General features: G+C 44.8%; 1 protein-coding gene across 1 annotated transcript in view; it reads left to right on the top strand.

Annotated features, from left to right (window-relative positions):
* Positions 1–9,034: 9,034 nt before the first annotated feature.
* Positions 9,035–26,761, top strand: part of ABCC3 (ATP binding cassette subfamily C member 3) — a 124,107-nt gene continuing 106,380 nt past the window's right edge. The window contains exon 1 of the mRNA XM_073606799.1: positions 9,035–9,402. Within this exon, the coding sequence (XP_073462900.1) occupies positions 9,355–9,402 (48 nt within the window). The 5' untranslated portion in view covers positions 9,035–9,354. The remainder of the gene's footprint in view (positions 9,403–26,761) is intronic.

The following is a 26,761-nucleotide window of genomic DNA, read 5'->3' on the forward strand; positions in this document are numbered from 1 at the left end:
GCATCGTGAAGGCCAAGGAACACACCAGACAGGTCAGGGATAAAGTTGTGGAGAAGTTTAAAGCAGGGTTAGGTTATAAAAAAAAATATCCCAAGCTTTGAACATCTCACGGAGCTCTGTTCTATCCATCATCCGAAAATGGAAAGAGTATGGCACAACTGCAAACCTACCAAGATATGGCCGTCCACCTAAACTGACCGGCCGGGCAAGGAGAGCATTCATCAGAGAAGAGCCAAGAGGTCCATGGTAACTCTGGAGGAGCTGCAGAGATCCACAGCTCAGGTGGGAGAATCTGTCCACAGGACAACTATTAGTCTTGTTCTCCACAAATCTGACCTTTATGGAAGAGTGACAAGAAGAAAGACATTGTTGAAAGAAACCCGTAAGAAGTCCGTTTGCAGTTTGTGAGAAGCCATGTGGAGGACACAGCAAACGTGGAAGAAGGTGCTCTGGTCAGATGAGACCAAAATTGAAATTTTGGTCTAAAAGCAAAACTATGCGTGGTGAAAAACTAACACTGCACATCACCCTGAATACACCATCCCCACCGTGAAACATGGTGGTGGCAGCATCATGTTGTGGGGATGCTTTTCCTCAGCAGGGACAGGGAAGCTGATCAGAGTTGATGGGAAGATGGATGGAGCCAAATACAGGACAATCTTAGAAGAAAGAAGGTTTATCTTCCAGCAGGACATCGACCCTAAACATATAGCCAGAGCTACAATGGAATGGTTTAGATCAAAGCATATTCATGTGTTAGAATGGCCCAGTCAAAGTCCAGACCTAAATCCAATTGAGAATCTGTGGCAAGACTTGAAAATTGCTGTTCACAGACGCTCTCCATCCAATCTGAAAGAGCTTGAGATATTTTGAAAAGAATGGGCAAAAAATGTCACTCTCTCTAGATGTGCAAAGCTGGTAGAGACATCCCCAAAAAGACTTGCAGCTGTAATTGCAGAGAAAGGCGATTCTACAAAGTATTGACTCCGGGGGGCGCCATACAAATGTACCCCACACTTTTCACATAATTATTTGTAAAAATGTTAAAAACCATTTATCATTTAATTTCCACTTCACAATTATGTGCCACTTTGTGTTGGTCTATCACATAAAATCCCAATAAAAGACATTTACGTTTTTAAGTTATAACATGACAAAATGTGGAAAATTCCAAGGGTTATGAAAGCACTGTACATTCGCTCCATAGAAGGGCAATAGATGGTCCGATAGGGTTCACCTGTCACCCCTTTTTCTTGCCTGAACCCGATCGTTCCAGCGACGGGGACAAGCAAAGCAGCTCCAGCCACTGTCTCGGGTCCTCATTGGCTAGATTGTTAGCAGCAAGAGCCATTTGCTCCCGCTGCTGTCAATCAAATCTAGTGACACAGGAGCCGGGGGGCAGGGCCGAGTCCTGCTGTCTGTGTCAATGGACACAGCAGCAGAACTCGGGAGTGAGCCCGCCCTGGAAACCGGCTCTCCGTGGGGGCACTTGAAAAGAGGAGGAGCCAGGAGCGCAATGGGGGGGGGGGGCAGAAAAGGAGGATCAGGGCCACTCTGTGCAAAACCCTTGCACATAGGAGGTAAGTATAACATGTTTGTTATTTGTAAAGCTTTGGGGGTTTTTTTAATCACTTTAATTCTTTATTGTTACATTTATTCTTTATTGCTACATTGTATTTTTACACTTACATTAATTCTTTATTGTTACATTATCTCTTTGTTGTTCCTTTGTATTTTTATATTGTTACATTAATTCTTTATTGTTACATTACCTGTTTGTTACATTGTAATTTTTTTTTTTTTTTTTCTTTATTCAAAGATTTTTCCAAATATAAACAATGATGTAGAAAAAGAACACAAACAAAGAAATAAACCTATTACAAAACCAACTTCGCTAAGCATATACATCTAATAGGCCAACATTGACACTTATTAAATGTTATAAACTAGAGATAGGAGATTAACCACTTGCCGACCGCCGCACGACTATATACGTCGACAGAGCGGCACGGGCAGGCAAAAGGACGTATATGTACGTCCTTGCCTGCCCGCGGGTGGGGGGTCCGATCGGACCCCCCCCCCGGTGCCTGCGGCGGTCGGCAAATCTCCCCCGGCGATCGGAGGTGAGGGGGAGGCCATCCATTCGTGGCCCCCCCCTCGCGATCGCTCTCAGCCAATGGGATCATTTCCCTGCCTCTGTATTGTACACAGAGGCAGAGGAAATGATGTCATCTCTCCTCGGCTCGGTATTTTCCGTTCCGGGCCGAGGAGAGAAGACTGCAATGTAAGTGCACCAACACTACACACACAGTAGAACATGCCAGGCACACTAAACACCCCGATTCCCCCCCCCGATCGCCCCCCGATCCCCCCCCAATCACCCCCCCCCCCTGTCACAAACTGACACCAGCAGTTTTTTTTTTTTTTTTTCTGATTACTGTATTGGTGTCAGTTTGTGACAGTTACAGTGTCAGGGCAGTGAGTGTTAGGCCCCCTGTAGGTCTAGGGTACCCCCCTAACCCCCCCTAATAAAGTTTTAACCCCTTGATCACCCCCTGTCACCAGTGTCGCTAAGCGATCATTTTTCTGATCGCTGTATTAGTGTCGCTGGTGATGCTAGTTAGGGACGTAAATATTTAGGTTCGCCGTCAGAGTTTTATAGCGACAGGGACCCCCATATACTATCTAATAAATGTTTTAACCCCTTGATTGCCCCCTAGTTAACCCTTTCACCACTGATCACTGTATAACCGTTACGGGTGACGCTGGTTAGTTTGTTTATTTTTTATAGTGTCAGGGAACCCGCCGTTTATTACCGAATAAAGATTTAGCCCCCTGATCGCCCGGCGGTGATATGCGTCGCCCCAGGCAGGGTCAGATTAGCGCCAGTACCGCTAACACCCACGCACGCAGCATACGCCTCCCTTAGTGGTATAGTATCTGATCGCATCAATATCTGATCCGATCAGATCTATACTGGCGTCCCCAGCAGTTTAGGGTTCCCAAAAACACAGTGTTAGCGGGATCAGCCCAGATACCTGCTAGCACCTGCGTTTTGCCCCTCCGCCCAGCTCGGCCCAGCCCACCCAAGTGCAGTATCGATCGATCACTGTCACTTACAAAACACTAAACGCATAACTGCAGCGTTCGCTGAGTCAGGCCTGATCCCTGCGATCGCTAACAGTTTTTTTGGTAGCATTTTGGTGAAATGGCAAGCACCAGCCCCAGGCAGCGTCAGGTTAGTGCCAGTACCGCTAACACCCACGCACCGTACACCTCCCTTAGTGGTATAGTATCTGAACGCATCAATATCTGATCCGATCAGATCTATACTAGCGTCCCCAGCAGTTTAGGGTTCCCAAAAACGCAGTGTTAGCGGGATCAACCCAGATACCTGCTAGCAACTGCGTTTTACCCCTCCGCCCGGCCCAGCCCAGCCCACCCAAGTGCAGTATCGATCGATCACTGTCACTTACAAAACACTAAACGCATAACTGCAGCGTTCGCAGAGTCAGGCCTGATCCCTGCGATCGCTAACAGTTTTTTTTGTAGCGTTTTGGTGAACTGGCAAGCACCAGCCCCAGGCAGCGTCAGGTTAGTGCCAGTAGCGCTAACACCCACGCACGCACTGTACACCTCCCTTAGTGGTATAGTATCTGAACTGATCAATATCTGATCCGATCAGATCTATACTGGCGTCCCCAGCAGTTTAGGGTTCCCAAAAACGCAGTGTTAGCGGGATCAGCCCAGATACCTGCTAGCACCTGCGTTTTGCCCCTCCGCCCGGCCCAGCCCACCCAAGTGCAGTATCGATCGATCACTGTCACTTACAAAACACTAAATGCATAACTGCAGCGTTCGCAGAGTCAGGCCTGATCCCTGCGATCGTTAACAGTTTTTTTGGTAGCGTTTTGGTGAACTGGCAAGCGCCAGCGGCCTAGTACACCCCGGTCGTAGTCAAACCAGCACTGCAGTAACACTTGGTGACGTGGCGAGTCCCATAAGTGCAGTTCAAGCTGGTGAGGTGGCAAGCACAAGTAGTGTCCCGCTGCCACCAAAAAGACAAACACAGGCCCGTCGTGCCCATAATGCCCTTCCTGCTGCATTCGCCAATCCTAATTGGGAACCCACCACTTCTGCAGCGCCCGTACTTCCCCCATTCACATCCCCAACCAAATGCAGTCGGCTGCATGAGAGGCATTTTTATGTCCTCCCGAGTACCCCTACCCAACGAACCCCCCCAAAAAGATGTTGTGTCTGCAGCAAGCGCGGATATAGGCATGACACCCGCTATTATTGTCCCTCCTGTCCTGACAATCCTGGTCTTTGCATTGGTGAATGTTTTGAACGCTACCATTCACTAGCTGAGTATTAGCGTAGGGTACAGCATTGCACAGACTAGGACACACTTTCACAGGGTCTCCCAAGATGCCATCGCATTTTGAGAGACCCGAACCTGGAACCGGTTACAGTTATAAAAGTTACAGTTACAAAAAAAGTGAAAAAAAAAAAAAAAAAACACAAACAAAAATATAAAATAAAAAATAATAGTTGTCGTTTTATTGTTCTCTCTCTATTCTCTCTCTCTCTATTCTCTCTATTGTTCTGCTCTTTTTTACTGTATTCTATTCTGCAATGTTTTATTGTTATTATGTTTTATCATGTTTGCTTTTCAGGTCTGCAATTTTTTATACTTTACCGTTTACTGTGCTTTATTGTTAACCATATTTTTGTCTGAGTACAGCATTCACGACTTTGAGTGGTTATACCAGAATGATGCTTGCAGGTTTAGGTATCATCTTGGTATCATTCTTTTCAGCCAGCGGTCGGCTTTCATGTAGAAGCAATCCTAGCGGCTAATTAGCCTCTAGACTGCTTTTACAAGCAGTGGGAGAGAATGCCCCCCCCCCCACCGTCTTCCGTGTTTTTCTCTGGCTCTCCTGTCTCAACAGGGAACCTGAGAATGCAGCCGGTGATTCAGCCAGCTGACCATAGACCTGATCAGAGACCAGAGTGGCTCCAAACATCTCTATGGCCTAAGAAACCGGAAGCTACGAGCATTTTATGACTTCGATTTCGCCGGATGTAAATAGCGCCATTGGGAAATTGGGGAAGCATTTTATCACACCGATCTTGGTGTGGTCAGATGCTTTGAGGGCAGAGGAGAAATCTAGGGTCTAATAGACCCCAATTTTTTCAAAAAAGAGTACCTGTCACTACTTATTGCTATCATAGGGGATATTTACATTCCCTGAGATAACAATAAAAATGATTAAAAAAAAAAAAAATGAAAGGAACAGTTTTAAAATAAGATAAAAAAGCAAAAAAATAATAAAGAAAAAAAAAAAAAAAAAAAAAAAGCACCCCTGTCCCCCCTGCTCTCGCGCTAAGGCGAACGCAAGCGTCGGTCTGGCGTCAAATGTAAACAGCAATTGCACCATGCATGTGAGGTATCACCGCGACGGTCAGATCGAGGGCAGTAATTTTAGCAGTAGACCTCCTCTGTAAATCTAAAGTGGTAACCTGTAAAGGCTTTTAAAGGCTTTTAAAAATGTATTTATTTTGTTGTCACTGCACGTTTGTGCGCAGTTGTAAAGCATGTCATGTTTGGTATCCATGTACTCGGCCTAAGATCATCTTTTTTATTTCATCAAACATTTGGGCAATATAGTGTGTTTTAGTGCATTAAAATGTAAAAAAGTGTGTTTTTTCCCCAAAAAATGCGTTTGAAAAATCGCTGCGCAAATACTGTGTGAAAAAAAAAAAATTAAACACCCACCATTTTAATCTGTAGGGCATTTGCTTTAAAAAAATATATAATGTGTGGGGGTTCAAAGTAATTTTCTTGCAAAAAAAAATAATTTTTTCATGTAATCAAAAAGTGTCAGAAAGGGCTTTGTCTTCAAGTGGTTAGAAGAGTGGGTGATGTGTGACATAAGCTTCTAAATGTTGTGCATAAAATGCCAGGACAGTTCAAACCCCCCCAAATGACCCCATTTTGGAAAGTAGACACCCCAAGCTATTTGCTGAGAGGCATGTCGAGTCCATGGAATATTTTATATTGTGACACAAGTTGCGGGAAAGAGACAAATTATTATTATTTTTTTTTTTTTTTTGCACAAAGTTGTCACTAAATGATATATTGCTCAAACATGCCATGGGAATATGTGAAATTACACCCCAAAATACATTCTGTTGCTTCTCCTGAGTACGGGGATACCACATGTGTGAGACTTTTTGGGAGCCTAGCCACGTATGGGACCCCGAAAACCAAGCACCGCCTTCAGGCTTTCTAAGGGCGTAAATTTTTGATTTCACTCTTCACTGCCTATCACAGTCTCGGAGGCCATGGAATGCCCAGGTGGCACAAACCCCCCCCCCAAATGACCCCATTTTGGAAAGTAGACACCCCAAGCTATTTGCTGAGAGGTATAGTGAGTATTTTGCAGACCTCACTTTTTGTCACAAAGTTTTGAAAATTAAAAAAAGAAAAAAAAAATTTTTTTTTTGTCTTTCTTCATTTTCAAAAACAAATGAGAGCTGCAAAATACTCACCATGCCTCTCAGCAAATAGCTTGGGGTGTCTACTTTCCAAAATGGGGTCATTTGGGGGGGTTTTGTGCCACCTGGGCATTCCATGGCCTCCGAAACTGTGATAGGCAGTGAAGAGTGAAATAAAAAATGTACACCCTTAGAAATCCTGAAGGCGGTGATTGGTTTTCGGGGTCCCGTACGCGGCTAGGCTCCTAAAAAGTCCCACACATGTGGTATCCCCGTACTCAAGAGAAGCAGCAGAATGTATTTTGGGGTGCAATTCCACATATGCCCATGACCTGTGTGAGCAATATATCATTTAGTGACAACTTTGTGCAAAAAAAAAAAAAAAAAAAAATAAATTGTCACTTTCCCGCAACTTGTGTCAAAATATAAAATATTCCATGGACTCAACATGCCTCTCAGCAAATAGCTTGGGGTGTCTACTTTCCAAAATGGGGTCATTTGGGGGGGGTTTGTGCCATCTGGGCATTTTATGGCCTTCAAAACTGTGATAGGTAGTGAGGAGTAAAATCAAAAATGTACGCCCTTAGAAATCCTGAAGGCAGTGATTGGTTTTCGGGGCCCCGTATGCGGCTAGGCTCCCAAAAAGTCCCACACATGTGGTATCCCCATACTCAGGAGAAGCAGCTAAATGTATTTTGGGGTGCAATTCCACATAGGCCCATGGCCTGTGTGAGCAATATATCATTTAGTGACAACTTTTTGTAATTTTTTTTTTTTTTCATTATTCAATCACTTGGGACAAAAAAAATGAATATTCAATGGGCTCAACATGCCTCTCAGCAATTTCCTTGGGGTGTCTACTTTCCAAAATGGGGTCATTTGTGGGGGTTTTGTACTGCCCTGTCATTTTAGCACCTCAAGAAATGACATAGGCAGTCATAAATTAAAGACTGTGTAAATTCCAGAAAATGTACCCTAGTTTGTAGGCGCTATAACTTTTGCGCAAACCAATAAATATACACTTATTGACATTTTTTTTACCAAAGACATGTGGCCAAATACATTTTGGCCTAAATGTATGACTAAAATTGAGTTTATTGGATTTTTTTTAGAACAAAAAGTAGAAAATATCATTTTTTTTCAAAATTTTCGGTCTTTTTCCGTGTATAGCGCAAAAAATAAAAACGGCAGAGGTGATCAAATACCATCAAAAGAAAGCTCTATTTGTGGGAAGAAAAGGACGCAAATTTCGTTTGGTTACAGCATTGCATGACCGCGCAATTAGCAGTTAAAGCGACGCAGTGCCAAATTGTAAAAAGTGCTCTGGTCAGGAAGGGGGTAAATCCTTCCGGGGCTGAAGTGGTTAAGGCTAGGTTCACACTGCTGCGAATTTTATTGCGAATTTGAGCCGCTGCGATCGCTCAAATTCGCAAGTCATTTTAATAACATTGTTTTCCATGAGTGCTGTTCACATCAATGCGTTGCGAATTTAACCTGCGTAAAAAAAGGGTCCTGTCCGAGTTTGATCCGTGTGCAATGCGAATTCAGCTCCATAGATTGCAAAATTTGCAGTAGAATCGCAAGAACACACAAAGAATTCGCAATGCAAATTTGCAACGCAATCGTATCAAAATCGCGCTAAATTCGCACTGCAGCGGTGTGAACCTAGCCTCATACAGAATATAAATTAATACGCCACCTTAATGCAAATTCACTTCGAATCAAATAATAACCTCCAAAATATGTCGATATGCATCGATTACTGCAATTGTTAACCTATATGCTTATACCTTAACTTAACTACTTTAAAATGAGTTGTATTGTATTTTTATATTGTTATATTAATTCTTTATTGTTACATTACCTTTTTTGTTACATTGTATTTTTATATTGTTACATTAATTCTTTATTGTTGCATTACCTCTTTGTTACGTTGTATTTTTATGTGTCTTTTACTTTATATTTTTACTTTTTTTTTCTATTTATTAAACAGAGCCCCCTTCCCCTTTTCCTCTAAGCGACGTGTACCACAAATATTTAACTTTTTCTGAATCCTTTTTTTTTTTTTTTATGACGCAACAAATATTTTTGTCTATCGGACGTGCAGTATACACGGCCCTCGCCGAAGGTAAATTAATGACTTGATCTCTCTCGCGGCCGCCACGCTGAGATGAGAGCCCAGCTGCGCTACCCTGTAATTGCTCTGTAAACACCGGAGAGATCGGCTGATTGGCCGGGCCATCTGCCGCGTACGCTGCTCCTTACATCTGCTTTTAAGAAAAGCTCGCAGAATTAATTTTTTTTTTTTTTTTTATTTGAGGAGCTATCCAAAAAAAAATCAATGATATTTTGGAAAGGGATTTTCTGGCAGCCTGGCGTGCCGTGCTCTTGGTGTGTGTAAAGCAGGGTGTGGAAAGTGTTCACATCACCGAGGGGGAGGAGTGAGAGGCACAAATTTAATACTTGGGGCAGTGTGGGAGGGGAAGGCGTGGAGGGGGGGGGGGGGGAGAGGAGAGAAGAGGCCGCCTGCACACACCAGGAAATGCTCAGCCAGGCTGCAGTCCTACAATAACCCTCACACACAAAAAAAATGCAGAAGTAGGAAGAGCTTCCCCCCTCCTCCTTGTTGTTTTTTTTTTTTTTTTTTTTTTTTTCGCAGTCATCACGCATAAGCAAAAGAGAAAAAAATAAAAAAAAGTCCACCCACTCAAGTTGGTTCGTTCAGTGTGCGCTCTATCCAGTGCAGGGAGGCTGATGGTGGACGCGTCTTTTTGCCGGTTAGGAGTGGAGCTGCCTCCATGTTCATAGAAAGGACTGTCTGTTACCGCATCAAACCCCTGAAGTGACCGCGACATGGACGCGTTTTGTGGAAGCGGCGGGCGACTGGGCTCAAAATTCTGGGTAAGAAGTTTGAGTTTTTATTTTTTTCTAGTTAAAGAAAGCATTGAATGTAAATTTTACGTTTATTTGTTTCTAGTTAAAGGAAGCATTGAATGTAAATTCATGTTTTTATTTGTTTCCAGTAAAGGAAGCATTGAATGTAAATTTGTTTTTATTTGTTTCCAGTTAAAGGAAGCATTGAATGTAAATTTTACGTTTTTATTTGTTTTTAAAGGAAGCATTGTGTGTTAATTACATGGTTTTTATTGATTAGCGCTTAAAGAATGCGCCGATGTTACCGGTCGTTCGCGTTTTCCTTTTTTTTTTTATAGGTTACTGCACATATTCTGTCTGGTTTTGGCGTCTTTTTTTCCCTTTTTTGTAGTTTGTTGTTCTGTCTCTAGGAGCTTCCACTTTGTACTCTATTATTATCTATGGTGAACGCGTCCATTCATTGCGGTGGACGATCCCTTCGGGGGATCCTTTCTCTGAAAAGGGAACCGGTCAATCCGCTGCCTTCATCTTAACCGAATCCTCAGAAGTTTCTATTCTTCTCCGGAGTCGCAGCGTCTGCGGGGAAAAAAAAAATTGTATTTTAGCTTGAAGGGCTGGTGCACACCATTGGCAGTCCGGTGCGTTTTTTTTTATTCTGATAGAAAAATGCATGGATGGTGTTTATTTATTTATTTTTTTATTATTATTATTATTATAAAGGATTTATATTGCGCCAACAGTTTGCGCAGCGCTTTACAACACGAGGGCAGACAGTACAATACAGGAGGAATCAGAGGGTCCTGCTCGTTTAGAGATTACAATCTAGGGATCGAATATAGATTCCAATGGCTTTGGTTCACACCAGTGCAGTCGACAAAAGTAGAACATGTTGCATTTTTTGTATGGAATGCATCAGAAATGTGGCGAAACGCATTAAAAACGCACAGGCCCTCAACTGAGGGCAACACTAAGTGGTTAGCACTTCCGCCTGGCAGCACTGGGGTCATCCTATGAATCCAAACCACGGCACTACCTGCCTGGAGTTTGCATGTTCTCCCTGTGTGGGTTTCCTCCGGGTTGGTACTCAGGTTTCCTCCCACACTCCGAAGACCTGCTGGAAGGTTAACCCCTTTCCCGCCGAGCGTACGTAGATGTGCGTACTCGGCTTTCCGGGGTTATACCGGGATGATGCCCGCAGCTGCAGGCATCATCCCGGTACCGTTGTTTAGAGCGGGCGATCCGAGTATAACAACCGATGCGGCTAAAAGCTGCTCAGCTGTTATACCGGAGGAGCGGGAGGGGACGTCCCCCCCCCTCCCGCCGCATCCCGCCGCTCTTACCGGGCCTCCCGTTGCATCGGGAGGCCCGATGACCAATCGGCTGCCTCCGGCGGCTGGGGGCGGGCTGGAACAAAGCCGTGGGCGTCATGACGTCACTTCCCGTTTACTCGGCTGCCAATGGCGCCGGATTTTAAAAAAATATATACAGTATTCAGAATCGTCGTTTTCGGCGATCTGAATACTTTGAAGTGCAGAGGAGGGAGTTGGGGTCTTTTAGACCCCCGATCTCTTCATAAAGAGTACCTGTCACCACATATTAATGTCACAAGGGATTTTACATTCCTTGAGACAGCAATAAAAGTCATCAAATTTTATTTTTTTTTTTAAACATAATTTATAAATATTAAAATAAATAAGAAAAAAAATGAAATTTTTAAAGCGCCGCCGTCGCCGCGAGCTTGTGCAGCAAAGAAAACGCATACGGAAGTCGCGCCCGCATATGTAAACGGTGTTCAAATCACACATGTGAGGTATCGCCGCGATCGTCAGAGCGAGAGCAATAATTCTAGCACTAGACCTCCTCTGTAATTCTAACCTGGTAACCATTAAAAAAATGTAAAACGTTGCCTATGGAAATTCTTAGGTACCGTAGTTTGTCGCCATTCCACGAGTGCGTGCAATTATAAAGCGTGAGATGTTAGGTATCTATTTACTCGGCGTAACATCAACTTTCACATTATATGAAAAAATTGGGGTAACTTTACTGTTTGGATTTTTTAAAGTTCATGAAAGTGTCTTTTCCCAAAAATTTGCGTTTACAACACCGCTGCACAAATACCGTGTGATATAAAATATTGCAACAATCTCCATTTTATTCTCTAGATTCTCTGCTAAAAATATATATATAATGCTTGGGGGTTCTAAGTAATTTTCTAGCAAAAAATACGGATTTCATCTTGTAAACACCAAATTTCAAAAATAGACTTAGTCATGAAAGGTTAATTGGCTCCTAATATGTGTATGAATGTGAGTTAGGGACCTTAGATTGTAAGCTCCTTGTGGACAGGGACTGATGTGAATGTACAATATACACTCACCGGCCACTTTATTAGGTACACCTTGCTAGTACCGGGTTGGACCCCCTTTTGCCTTCAGAACTGCCTTCATTCTTGGTGGCATAGATTCAACAAGGTGTTGGAAACATTCCTCAGATTTTTCTCCATAGTGACATGATAACATCACGCAATTGCTGCAGATTTGTCGGCTGCACATCCATGATGCGAATCTCCTGTTCCACCACATCCCAAAGGTGCTCTATTGGATGAGATGTGGTGAGTGTGGAGGCCATTGGAGTACAGGGACCTCATTGTCCAGTGGTGAGATGATTGGAGCTTTGTGACATGGTGCATTATCCTGCTGGAAGGAGCCATCAGAAGATGAGGACACTGTAGTCATAAAGGGATGGACATGGTCAGCAACAATACTCAGGTAGGCCGTGGGGTTTAAATTGGTACTAAGGGGCCCAAAGTGTGCCAAGAAAATACCCCCCCACCATTACACCCCCACCACCAGCCTGAACCGGAGATACAAGGCAGGATGGATCCATGCGCCAAATTCTGACCCCACCATCTGAATGTCGCAGCTGAAATCCAGACTCATCAGACCAGGCAACATTTTTCCAATCTTCTATTGTCCGGTGTTGCGTAGTCCTGTCCTAAAGTGAGGCTTTTTACCCTTTTGGTTCTCACCTTGTGATCTGGCCAGTAACACACCTCTTGTATTAGAGCGCCCCCCCCCATTCTGGATGAAGGAGCACAGGGGGGCAACTTTGGAAGGCAGCATTCTCAGCCTGGGGGAGGGGAGTGTTGGACACATTGGCAGATTTAAATACACACACACGGGTGTCAAACTCGTGGCCCTCCAGCTGTGTTGCGGAACTACAAGTCCCATGAGGCATTGCAAGGCTGACCGCTTATAAGCAGGACTCCCACAGGCAGAGGCATGATGGGACTTGTAGTTTTGGAACAGGTGGGGGGCTGCTAGTTTGGCACCCCCTGCACTAACAAATAGAAAGCAAACCCCGGCTCACACATTATAATCAGTTAGAAGCAAACCGTTTTGTTCCTTTTGGGATAAAGCCTAACAAAAAAAAAACGAATGCAGCCAACACATCTAAGAATTGGTAAGCTGCAATATAACAAATGTTTGCTATTTGGGTTTATTAACGCTTTATAGGATATCTCCACTTTTAGGGGTCAATCCATATAAAAGGGGGGTAGTTTAGTTGCAGCCGGAGCTCAGAGGGTTCAGCTCTGCAAAGGCATTATTAGAATTATGGCCAAGGTGCACCCGGACTACAGCAGGAAAGGCTGGAAATATTGCTGAAGATCTGTAAGATAGATCGACACACTCACCGGCCACTTTATTAGGTACACCTTGTTAGTACCGGGTTGGATCCCCTTTTGCCTTCATTCTTCATGGCAGAGATTCAACAAGGTGTTGGAAACATTCCTCAGAGATTTTGCTCCACAGTGACATGAAAGCATCGCACAGCTGCTGCAGATTTGTCGGGTGCACATCCATGATGCGAATCTCCCATTCCACCACATCCCAAAGGTGCTCTATTGGATGAGATCTGGTGACTGTGGAGGCCATTGGAGTACAGGGACCACATTGTCATATTCAAGAAACCCGTGGTGAGATGATTTGAGCTTTGTGACATGGTGTATTATCCTGCTGGAAGTAGCCATCTGAGGATCTGAACGGGGCTGCTGTTAGAAATCACGGGGCCCCCATACAGCCTACCTGACAGGCCCCCCTTCACCGGCCAAAAGTGACAGGACGTAGATTTATCAGTCCCTTTCTCTGCATATTCAGCTGCACAGATGAATGAATAAGAAGTGCTCTGAGGCTCCCTGCTCAATCACAAACTGAAGCATAATAAACACAGTTTACTATGCTTCAGTGACAAATGGACACTGGAGTGATTGGTACCGATCCCTCACTGTGTTCATTGAGGAAAGGAAGGGGCCACTAAATGACACATTTACCAGCCCCTTCCGCCACTCTCCATCCTGAAACATCCACCGATGTGCCCGCAGCAGCTTCCGGCAGGAGAGGAGGGGAGGGACGCTGGAGTCCTTCGGGGGAAAGGGGCACACAGGGGGGCCCCTGACAGTAGATGAAAGGGGTGTGTGTGCTAGAACCAACCCCCCCCCCCGCAGTGCAGGCGGAGGGAGTAAGAAGAGGAGAAGCTGGAAGCACTGCAGGGGGAGGCAGAAGAGGATCGGTGTCTGCAGTAAGACAGTACAGACGGACCTTCCTGCTCAGCAGGTGCCCGGGGCCCCCCTTTTGAACTGATGAGGTCTGGGCGCAGTACAGGAGGGCTGACGGCTATACTGCCTTATCAGTGGCCCTGGATCTGAACACAGGTGCATTTATGTCTATGGCACAGCTAGATAAAGATCCGTAATGCTGCGATGGGGGGGGGCAAATACACGTAAAAACCTGTTGCAAAAGGAATGTGGAGGATGAACAGATTGTCATTTTTTTCTGCAATGGGAATTATTAATCGATGTCCGGTGTCTGTGTGTGTGTTGTGTATTTGCGGTGGATATAAAAAGTCTACACACCCCTGTTACAATGTCAGGTTTCTGTGTTGTAAAAAAATGAGACAAAGATAAATAATTTCAGAACTTTTTCCACCTTTTTAATGTGACCTAAAAAACTGTACAACTCAGTTGAACAACAAACTGAAATCTTTTAGGTGGAGGGAAGTAAAAATAAAATAATGTGGTTGCATAAGTGTGCACACCCTTAATCTAATACTTTGTTGAAGCACCTTTTGATTTTATTCCAGCGCTCAGTCTTTTTGGGTATGAGTCTATCAGCATGGCACATCTTGACTTGGCAATATTTGCCCGCTCTTCTTTGCAAAAACACTCCAAACCTGTCAGCGTTACAGCCCTCTTCAGATCACCAGAGGCGGCTCTAGGCTTTGTGAGGCCTTAGGCAAAACTTAAACATGAGGCCCCACGGACTGGGACACTCCGTGATAAGGCCGCTATTCCTCAGGCTGCGGGCAGTATCTGATTTGTCCGTCAGCTCCTAAGCCACAGAGTCCCAGTGGGGGTAGGCGGAGCCGCCGGCGTCAACTTCAGTGATTGAGAACAGGCAAATTAGTGGGCCGCGAGGCCCCTGTGAGTGCGAGGCCTTAGGCGACCACCTAATTAGAGAGCCGCCTCTGCAGATCACCCCACAGATTTTCAATGGGATTCAGGTCTGGGCTCTGGCTTGGCCATTCCAAAACATTAAGCTTCTTCTGATGAAAACATTCCTTTGCAGGGGTGGATCGGGGGGGGGGGGGGGGGGCAATTGCAATCCCCAACTTTTGGCAAGTGACAATCCGCAACTTGTGGCAGGCGACACACTCAGGGCTCCTACTGATTCTGCATTATGGTCAGTTGAACTATTTCATTTTATATAACAATGTACTAATAGAAATAATAATGCGCTTCAATCATCCTGACGCCATAACAACCATGGTGTCAGGATGATTGAAGCGCCAACACCAGCCATTTCCCCAATAAATTGCCCACAAAAAAAAAAAAAACATATTTTCTGGCGGTGCCCCTTTAGACTCTGGATCCGCCCCTGTTCCTTTGTGGATTTGGATGTCTGCTTTGGGTCGTTGTCATGCCGAAAGATGAAGTTCCTCCTTCATGTTCAGCTTTCTAGCAGAAGCCTGAAGGTTTTGTGCCAATATTGACTGGTATTTGGAACTGTTCATAATTCCCTCTACCTTGACTAAGGCCCCTGTTCCAGGTGAAGAAAAACAGCCCCAAAGCATGATGCTGCCACCGCCATGCTTCACGGTGGGTATGATGTTCTTTTGGTGATGTGCAGTGTTGTTTTTGCGCCAAACATATCTATTGAAATTTTAGCCTAAAAGTTCAACCTTGGTTTTATTAGACCATAACACATTTTCCCACATGATTTTGGGAGACTTCAGATGTGTTTTTGCAAAATTTAGCCGGGTTTGGGTGTTTTTCTTGGTAAGAAAAGGCTTCCGTCTTGCCTCTCTACCCCATAGCCCAGACATGAAGAATACTGGAGATTGTTGTCACATGTACCACACAGCCAGTACTTGCCGGATATTGCTGCAGCTCCTTTAATGTTGCTGTAGGCCTCTTGGCCGCCTCCCTGACCAGTTTTCTTCTCGTCTTTTCATCAATTTTGAAGGGACGTCCAGTTCTTGGTGATGTCACTGTTGTGCCATATTTTCTCCACTTGATGATGACTGTCTTCACTGTGTTCCATGGTATATCGAATGCCTTGGAAATTCTTTTGTCCCCTTCTCCTGACTGATACCTTTTAACAATGAGATCCCTCTGATGCTTTGGAATCTCCCTGCGGACCATGGCTTTTGCTGTCGGATGCGACTAAGAAAATGTCAGGAAAGACCTAGAACAGCTGAACTTTATTGGGGGTTAATCGGAGGCACTTTAAATGATGGCAGGTGTGTACTGACTCCTTAACATGAGTTTGAATGTGATGGCTTAATTCTGAACACGGCTACATCCCCAGTTATAAGAGGGTGTCCACACTTATGCAACCACATTATTTTAGTTTTTTTTATTTTTACTCCTTTTTTACTTAGATTTCAGTTTATTTTTCAATTGAGTTGTACAGTTTATAGGTCACATTAAAGGTGGAAAAAGTTCTGAAATTATTTGTCTCTCTTTTTTTTTTTTTTTTTACATCACAGAAACCTGACATTTTAACAGGGGTGTGTAGACTTTATAGACTTTTTCAATCCACTGTATGTCTGCATGTGTGTTGTGTCTGTGCATGAATTATTTTTGTTTCTGTAAACTAATCACCGGTGATGAAACAATTGTAACCTGTTTCTCCAGTAGATTGGCTTTGAATTTTTTTTATTTTGATTGCATAACGAACATTCGATCTCCCTAAGTTCTCTTCAGAGAAGCCTCCCCTACCCACACCTAACAACAACAACTGTGTTTTCATTTTCTCCATCAGTTATTACCTTTTTGTTTCCACTTGACTCTCCCTTCTAGATTGTAAGCTCTAAGGAGCAGGGCCCTTTGATCCCTCCTGTATTGATTTGTATTGTAAGTGTACTGTCTGCCCTCATGTTGTAAAGCGCTGCGCAAACTGTTGGCGCCATATAAATCCTGTATAATAATAATAATGTTATATATGCATCTCATACAAGTGAGATCCATATCGAATTTGTTCTCTAACGAACTGTAATTTCATTCTGTTCAATATGTTCCTTTTTGGATTGTGAAACCTGCTACACTATATTGTCAAAAGTATTGCCTTTACACACACATGAACTTTAATGGCATCCCAGTCTTAGTCCGTAGGGTTCAATATTGAGTTGGCCCACCCTTTGCAGCTATAACAGCTTCAACTCTTCTGGGAAGGCTGTCTACAAGGTTTAGGAGTGTGTCTATGGCAGTGATGGTGAACCTTGGCACCTCAGATGTTTTGAAACTACATTTCCCATGATGCTCACCTACACTGCGGAGTGCATGAGCATCGTGGGAAATGTAGTTCCAAAACATCTGGGGTACCAAGGTTCACCCTCACTGGTTTATGGGAATGTTTGACCATTCTTCCAGAAGCGCATTTGTGAGGTCGGGCACTGATGTTGGACGAGAAGACCTGGCTCGCAGTCTCTGCTCTAATTCATCCCAAAGGTGCTCTATCGGGGTTGAGGTCAGGACTCTGTGCAGGCCAGTCAAGTCCCTCCATTCCAAACTCGCTCATCCATGTCTTTATGGACCTTGCTTTGTGCACTGGATCAAATCATTTGGTGGAGGGGGGGATTATGGTGTGGAGTTGTTTTTCAGGGGTTGGGCTTGGCCCCTTAGTCCTGGTGAAGGGAACTCTTGAGGTGTCAGCATACCAAGACATTTTGGACAATTTCATGCTCTCAACTTTGTGGGAACAGTTTGGGGATGGCCCCTTCCTGTTCCAACATGACTGCGCACCAGTGCACAAAGCAAGGGGCTTCTCGTCCAACATCAGTTGCTGACCTCACAAATGCCCTTCTGGAAGAATGGTCAGACATTCCCATAGACACACTCCTAAACCTTGTGGACGGCCTTCCCAGAAGAGTTGACGCTGTTATAGCTGCAAAGGGCGGGCCAACTCAATATTGAACCCTATGGACTAATGCCCCGTACACACGGTCGGACTTTGTTCGGACATTCCGACAACAAAATCCATGGATTTTTTCCGACGGATGTTGGCTCAAACTTGTCTTGCATACACACGGTCACACAAAGTTGTCGGAAAATCCGATCGTTCTGAACGCGGTGACGTAAAACACGTACGCCGGGACTATAAACGGGGCAGTAGCCAATAGCTTTCATCTCTTTATTAATTCTGAGCATGCGTGGCACTTTGTGCATCGGATTTGTGTACACACGATCGGATTTTGTTGTTGGAAAATTTTATAGCCTGCTCTCAAACTTTGTGTGTCGGAAAATCCGATGGAAAATGTGTGATGGAGCCCACACACGGTTGGAAAACAAGGTCCTATCACACATTTCCCGTCGTAAAATCCGACCGTGTGTACGGGGCATTAGACTGGGATGCCATTTAATATTCAAGTGTGTGTAAAGGCAGGCGTCCCAATACTTTTAGTATTCTAGTGTGAATGTCTCAGGATAAGGGTTAAGGTCCACTTTATTGCCAATTATTCCAAACATCCTCATGCCCTACCACCCCCCTTTTTTCTTTTAAAACATCTATTGTGTTGCAAAGGCAGGGATGACATTAGAATCCCATCGCCCCCTCCATGGATTCTGTCTTGCACAGATGTACCGCAGGTTTTTGGGTCCCGACAGCCCTGCAGCACATCTGCGCAAATGCGGGTTTCCAGCACATCTGTGGAACGCATGTGGTTTCCCTGCGCATCCGCAAAGACAGGTAACATGGAAGTTTGAAAACGTCCTTGTCTTTGTACATGTGCAGGCAGCATCCTACAGGTGCGCAGATGTGCCAAGGTGCTCCACCAGGACCCGAAATCCAGGCAGAGCCCCTTGGAACATCCATAAAAGCGACTCCGGAGGGGGAAGGGTACAGCAAACTGACAGAGGGCTGAAGTTCCTCTTTAAGGGTGAGTCTGTTGGCATTGAGGATGTGTCTGTCGTTTCTTGTGTGTTCGCTCGTTGAGGACCCAGTTCACTCTATTCTGTATAAATGAATAACATTCGGCCTTGAGATTTAATAATCAATCTTTCCCTTATTTGCGGAGAACGAATGTACATGTAGATTGACAGGGTGTGGATTCTTTATAAATATGTTTCAAGATTAGGGTTGCCACCTCATCCCCTTAAACCCAAACACATATGAATTACACAGGTTCTGAGGCTAATTAAATGCAGATGAGAACAAAAAGAAACCTCTAAAATGGGATTTTCCGGGCAATTCATAGAAAAATATGAAAAAGTTTTTTTAAATTTATAAAAAATAAAAATTTATAAGTACAAAAATTCATAAAATCGTAATTAGACAACATTCACAAAGTGTAGGCAACCATCATAATACATTGACAATATTGACAAAAATGGCAAGAATCCCACTACATAAATGCTGGTAATCCATGAGTGAGAGTCCAACGCGTTTCGAAATATTGTGGGATTCTTGCCATTTCTGTCAATATTGTCAATGTAGTATTATGGTTGCCTACACGTTTGTGACCGTTGCCTAATTACAATTTTTGTACAAATAAATTTTTATTTTTTATAAATTTAAAACTTTTTCATATTTTTCTATTAATTGCCCGGAAAATCCCATTTTAGAGGTTTCTTTTTGTTCTCATTTACATTAAAGGGATGTGGGAAATTGTACACGCAACCTTTGGGAGTCAATTCCTTTTCAAACAAAAGCAGATAAGGCAACAAGTGAGTTTAATTACCACTTTAATCAGCCACTTAACCTTTGTGATTAATATGTGTTCGGGTTTAAAGGGATGAGGTGGCAACTCTACTCAAGATACCTTTCTAACTTGCTTTAAAAACGCACCACAACACAGAGCATGTGTTCTTTTACATGTATGCCATGTGCATTAAAGGGTAATGTGTGTTGTGTAACACATGGGTGTGCATATTAAACACATGCACTCTGCGTGTGCATAGATGTGAATCTGGCCCTTTAAGGTGTCCTCATTTCTCTATTCCTACAGATGGTAAGCCTCTGGACCTGCAGTGGGCAGATTGTGGCCATTGATGGCTTAATTGGTACCCCGACATACCCCTCACTCAGCTTGCTCCACTTTAACCAATGGCAGAGGCTTGCTAAGGCTCTATGTTCCCGAGAGGAGTTCTTCTATACTGAGCACTTTGGGGTGTTCTGAGGGTTTTTAAAAGCTAGGAGGAGGTCCGTGAAGACTCCCAACACTCCACCTGCAATAAATCCCTAAGCTACCCAATTCATCAGAGCTGCCCACAGGATTGCAGACCTCTGATTCATTCCTCAGGACCCCCTTAGGGCCCCAATGATTATTGACTCACTAAGATAAACACGTAGATGACTAATAATGTTTGTGGCCCCGTCCTACAGAGATTCCTTACGTCTGGAATATCACAGGCTGGTTGTAATCCTATGGATGGGCCCCCATGGACAGGGGTGGGTTATGGGTTTTACTGCTCAAGAGCAGTGGTCCTTGGTGTCAGTGACAGCTGGACATCCATAGTGTGGTGACAGGTTTGTAGGCACCATAACACTTCTGTTCCGTTCAGTTAAGAAAAACGCAGTTTTCATTGAATATCAATTACATAATCTTTCAGCCTGCTCAACAGGGCAATTAAAGTGGACCTGTCATCAAATATATGATCCATGTTAATTGCAGCATGCTAAGTAATTTGTCAGCGTAATCCTTTCAGGTATTTATGACCTCTCACAGAGATCACAGTACTCCCCCTGGCGATGCCTTCATCCTGCTTTTCTCTCTTGAAGGACGGAGTAATCTTTATTCAGGTATCATTCAGGGTCCAACTTCCTGGACTGAGACACAGATCAGTCCCTGTTGCAGCCTAACATTTTGTCTTACGGTGCCCCCTAGCAGTTGGCATGGGCTCACATGAGGCGTGGAGCCTAAGTGGCAGTTGGTCTTCACCAGGGCTCCTGATGGTGGAGATGGCCAGAAACTCTAGTGGGCCCGGTTTCCTTTGTTGAACTATAATGCTAGTCACAACCCTTCAAGATCGCCACAACAGGGTTCAATGTGCACAGTACTGTAGACGAGAGTGGTCAGGTCAGGCAATACTGTAGACAAGGGAGTGGTCGGGTCAGGCAGGTGGAAGGCATGAGAGTAGTTAGGACAAGGCAGGGTTCGAGACCGGTGAGAGAGTAGTCGGGTCAAAGCAGGTGAGACAGTAGTCAGGTTAGGGCAGACAAGAGTAGCTGGGTCCAGGCAAGAGTCAAGGCAGGTAAAAGAGTAGCCAGGTCCATGCAGGAGTTGAGGCGGGCATCAGCTGAGAAGCACCAGGCAAGAGAGTAGTCGGGTCCAAGCATGGGTCAAGGCAGGCAAGAGAGTTGTCAGGTGAAGATAGGTGAAAGAATGGTCAAATCCAGACAGAAATCAAGGCAGGGCAGCAGGCAAGCATGTAGTCATGTCCAGGCGGGGGTCAAGCCAGGTGGTAGGTGAGAGGGAGCAGGCGAAAGTGAGGCGGCAGGTGAGAGAGTATGCAGGTCCAGGCATGGGTCAAGGCAGGTGAGAGAATAGTCAGGTCCCGGCGTGGATCAAGGTAGGCTAAAGGATAATCGGGTCCAGGCAGTGATCAAGGCAGGCTAGAGAGTAGTCAGGTCCAGGCAGCATTCAAGGCAGGCAGCAGGTGACAGAGTAGTCCGGTCCAGCCAATGGTCGAGGCAGGCAGCAGATGAGTTTATTCAGATTCAGGCAGTGGTCAAGGCAGGCAGCAGATGAGTGTATTCAGGTCCAGCCAGTGGTCAAGGCAGGCAGTAGATGAGTGGATTCAGGTCCAGGCAGTGGTCAAGGCAGGCAGCGGATGAGTGTATTCAGGTCCAGGCAGTGGTCAAGGCAGGTGAGAGGGAGCAGACGAGTCAGGCGGTGGGAGAGAATATAGTCAAGTCCAAGCAAGGGTCCCAGCAGGAAAGAAAGTAGTCAGGTTTTGGTAGGTGAGAGAGTCAGTCTGGGCAATCACAAAATAAGCAATTGCCAGACAATTATAGCACTTTTTTCACCTTTTTGAAGTACGCTCTTTAGCCCACCTCAAAGACTGGTGCCTAAATAACCATCTGGACAGAGGACTTGGCCCAGTGTCCTTACTGTAAATTCTGGAAGTCCGGGAGGTAGTGGAAGTCCTAGGAATCCTGGAAGACCTGGCAGGGATCCTAACTTCTAGTAAGTATATAGCAGCGGCACCGAATCTAACAAGAGCTTTATTTGTCACATTTAGTGGGTTCTAACGCGTTTCCGCCTTAATCATGGCTCAATCCTATGACTTCTGTAACTATATTTGATACAAAGTTGCAATGTTGCAGCCTGCGTACTTGAGGAGAGAAGAAGCAATTCCAGAAGAAATTGTCCTGCATGTGGCTGACCTCAGCTTGTCACATTGCACCGTCAGTTGTTGAATGTTTTGCAGCAGATGCGGCCGTTTCCCCTTTCCTCATGTTTCTCTGATTCACAGAATTTTGGGGAAGTTTCTCACTGTTGTCTGGTCATGGTGGCTCCGTCACACAGTCGCTCGTGCTGTGGATTTTTCATGCTCTCGCAGTGTGATCGAGTGATTTTCAAAGAATATAGAGTGAGGGGTGCAGACAAGGACTCTGACAAAAAGGACAGAGGAATGCTGGCCTGGCTGCGAGGGGCGCTGTGTCAGCTTAAATTCAAGGAAAAAAGTCCCTTGTATGCAAACTGATGACAGGGCATCCGTTTGAATACAACGATCAACAATCGTTTGATTGGCCGGGTACAGAATTTGGCTCTCAATATGTGTACAATGGAAACGCATTAACCACTTGACCTCAGGAAGGTTTTACCCTCTTAATGACCAGGCCATTATTTTGTGTTACGCCACTCCGTTAATTTAGCTGACAATTGCGTGGTCGTGTGACGCTGTACCCAAAAAAAATGGATGTGCTTCCCCCCCCCCCCCCCCCCCACAAATAGAGCTTTCTTATAGTGGTATTTGATCACTTCCTTTTTTTTTTTTTTTTGCGCTATAAACAAAAAAAAGCGCCAATTTTGAAAAAAAAAAAAATTTTTTTTTCTGCTATGGGGAATTATGCCCTATTGTTGGTATCAGTGGATAAAACAGTGCCCCAAGGGCCTGATTAAAAGTAAAGTAAAGGGCCGCATCTGCCCCCCCACTCCCCCGCTGCAGTTTGGAGACCAAAGTCCTACACCTTCCTAATTACCAAAAACCTAAACATATTATGCAATAGTTAATACATACTTTGGCCCCCAGATGCATTGACCCACCTCCATAGACGCAGTCTGTCCTGACAGTGTGATCACCTGCTGACCTGGCACCATCCAACCATCCACAGGCAGCTTAACCCTTCAACAAGACACAATTTAATCCAATGCAATTTTGCTTCAGATAAGTCCAGTACGGAGGATGGCTTCCCAGTCTTTTGAAGTGTAAGCAGAAAAGCTCCCTCTCAGCAAAGAATAAACACTGACTGATGGAACATGGAAGAAACAGGGAGGGTTTAGCTAGGACTGAGCTAACTAGCTCTAAACAGGAGGGGAGGACAAAGGGAGTTACCAAATTCCTCAAGTAAACAAGTTGTAGTGGCACTAAACCACCAGTAGATGTCATCAGAACAATAGTTTTACCTGATATAGTTCAATACAGCAGCAGAAAAAAATACTTACAGTAGAAGTGGGACAGAACAACTTCATAGAAAAAAGGGGGAATAATTATATAGCTGCGTGTATCAACTTGTAGAAAACTCTTTTGTTATAAATAAAATCCCTGAGAAACACTGGCAACCACCCTGGACTGATAGGGACCTCAATCTATGATATCACAAAATTATTCCACTATTACCAACTGCAACTGTTAATATTGATGAGGACAGAGGTGTCCCCATGTGGGTGAGAGGATGATGGACCACAATTAGGCTTCAGTCCCCCCCATATGTGGTCATCACACGTGGCATATTGGTCAATGAGGCTCCTGGCCTCTCATTCACATAGTGTCACCATTGTGATAACCAGTATGACCGCTGTACTCAATTGGGTTATGAACAAATATATTCATCATTTCATTATACCCAAACGCTGTGCCAATCTGGTGTCCGGTGGGTTATAAATTGGGGCTCATTATACAAAGGATGGACTGGATTGGCCTCCGTAGACACAGTGTTGCCACAAAAAGGTAATGTAGGGTGCATTCACACTTGCAAAAGCTTAATGGACCCTTCTGCTGTTCACGCAGAGGGTTCCCACAATTAGTTGCCAGTAAGCAGCCCCATTGAAAGAAATGGGAGGCTGCCGGCTCTCGCAGCAAATTGCACCCAGGGCTGGTGCAAGGATATTTGACACCCTAGGCGAAACCTCATTTTGCCGCCCTCCCTTGGCTCCACCCCTGACTCCACCCCCTTTCCCTTGCCCATGTAAACCCCACCTTTTTAATGAAGCGCCCATCAAATGCAGCCTCACCAGCGCCCATCAAATGCAGCCTCACCAGCGCCCATCAAATGCAGCCTCACCAGCGCCCATCAAATGCAGCCTCACCAGCGCCCATCAAATGCAGCCCCACCAGCGCCCATCAAATGCAGCCCCACCAGCGCCCCATCAAATGCAGCCCCACCAGCCCCCCCATCAAATGCAGCCCCACCAGCGCCCCATCAAATGCAGCCTCACCAGCCCCCCATCAAATGCAGCCTCACCAGCCCCCCATCAAATGCAGCCTCACCAGCCCCCCATCAAATGCAGCCTCACCAGCCCCCCCATCAAATGCAGCCTCACCAGCCCCCCCATCAAATGCAGCCTCACCAGCCCCCCCATCAAATGCAGCCTCACCAGCCCCCCATCAAATGCAGCCTCACCAGCCCCCCATCAAATGCAGCCTCACCAGCCCCCCATCAAATGCAGCCTCACCAGCCCCCCATCAAATGCAGCCTACCAGTGCCCATCAATAAATGTTTGCTTGCTTCCATCGGGGGAATCGGGACACAGACACAGTCCTCCGCCGCCGCTGCGCACCTTACACTATGTGTGAACGGAGCGGCGGCTGATGCTGAGACTTGCTTGCTGCAGAGAGAAGAGAGTAGGAACACCAGTGGCCGGGCGCCCTAGGCTGCAGGGACGCCCTAGGCGGCTGCCTAGTTTGCCTAGTGGTAGCACCGGCCCTGATTGCACCCATAATTGTGCTGCAATCACATGTGAGTGACGGGCCCTGAACGCAGGCAGACTTCTTTTGCATTGCTAAAGGATCAGTATCTCTACCTCTTGCTTCTCTTTTTCTTTGAATCTTAACCCCCTTCATGCCTAAGCCCTTTTCTGACGCTTGTTGCTTACAAGTTGAAATCTTTATTTTTTGCTAGAAAATTAATTAGAAACCCCAAACATTATACATATATTTTTTAGCAGAGACCCTAGAGAATAAAACGGCGATTGTTGCAAAATTTTATGTCACACGGTATTTGCGCAGTGATCTTTCAAATGCACTTTGATGAATTAAAAAAAAAAAAGAAACAGTTACGTTAGCCCAATATTTTTGTATAATGTGAAAGAGGATGTTACGCCGAGTAAATAGATACCTAACATGTCATGCTTTAAGTATTTAGGGATAATAGGGTGAAACGGCGCTACCTAAGAAACCTGTTTGGCTCAGCCTATACAGGAAACATTATGCAAACGTTATTTTTTATATATGTCAGATCTTCAAACTGATATAAGAAAAAAATTCAGTGTTGTAACACCTGAAAACAAATACTAAAAATTGCTAAAAGATGGCTGGAATGCATATGTGTGGGTCAGCATATAGTTGCATGCATCCTACATGGGTAGTAGTGTATAAGGCATGTCAGGAAAAAAACTTTTTTACATCCCATATATCCCTGATAGATCAGTATTCTTTCTCCAAACCACGAACTATATTCACCACTGTTTGCAAAATGAAAGCATATTATGTGTAGCAGAAAACATATACAAAACATATATAGATTCAATTATAGTAATTCCTGTAGGGGAAAAAATGCATACACCATAGGTATATATATGTATCTCAATATTCATACAGTTCATATGTTGTGGCGGTTATAGCGATATATAATAGTCCCATGCACTTCATGCGACAACCAGGCACGGTATTCCCCAGAGTGACTTTCATGTGTACAGGGTTGAATGGTGACTTCTGTGATCCCCCCTCAAATTGCTCACTCACCGAATGTCGGAACCCCTGCAGGGGTATCAGGCCTGTAGCGCTACACAAGGACTTTGCTGCTACTGCTGTTATGCTTCAGATGACTCCAATGGTATCCCAGTAGGTCATGCTGCAGTTAAACCCTCATATATCAGGGAAAGAAAAAGGCTTCCATAGTGTGATAAAGTCCCAAAAAATATTTATTTAAAAAAATGTGTTTAAAATCCAAAAACATAAAGTAAAAGATATGAATGAAAAATTGCAATCATCCAAGAAATAAGCTTTCGTTCACCCGCCCCGTGACCACTGGGGAGGGATGACACTCAGGTGTTAGCTTGGATGGTATGCTCCATCACTGTACTCAATGCAGGTACAAGTTGGGGGAAGTAGCGATCAGCTGGAGATGTTTGCGTTCCACCCACTTGTCTGCCAGGAAGTGATGTGACAAGCGTAGGTCCGTCGTGCGCGCTTCGTCACCTGACGTCTTCAGCACCGCCGCTGAAGACGTCAGGATCAAACAGACTTTTTACACAATGCAGAGGATTAACCCCTTAGGTTCCACAGTGAGTAAAAGAATGCTATTCTGCATATACAGACTGATTTTACTGTTGTGGGTTTAGTAACACTTTAACATAGACGTTTCCTTCCTCCAAACATAGACACGCAGTTGTATTTCCATAATCTGCTTGCTGCACTTCTTCAGACCTTCTCCTTCTTTCCTAA

This window comes from Aquarana catesbeiana, linkage group LG12 (genome assembly GCF_042186555.1).
Source record: "Aquarana catesbeiana isolate 2022-GZ linkage group LG12, ASM4218655v1, whole genome shotgun sequence".
Lineage (NCBI taxonomy): Eukaryota > Metazoa > Chordata > Amphibia > Anura > Ranidae > Aquarana > Aquarana catesbeiana.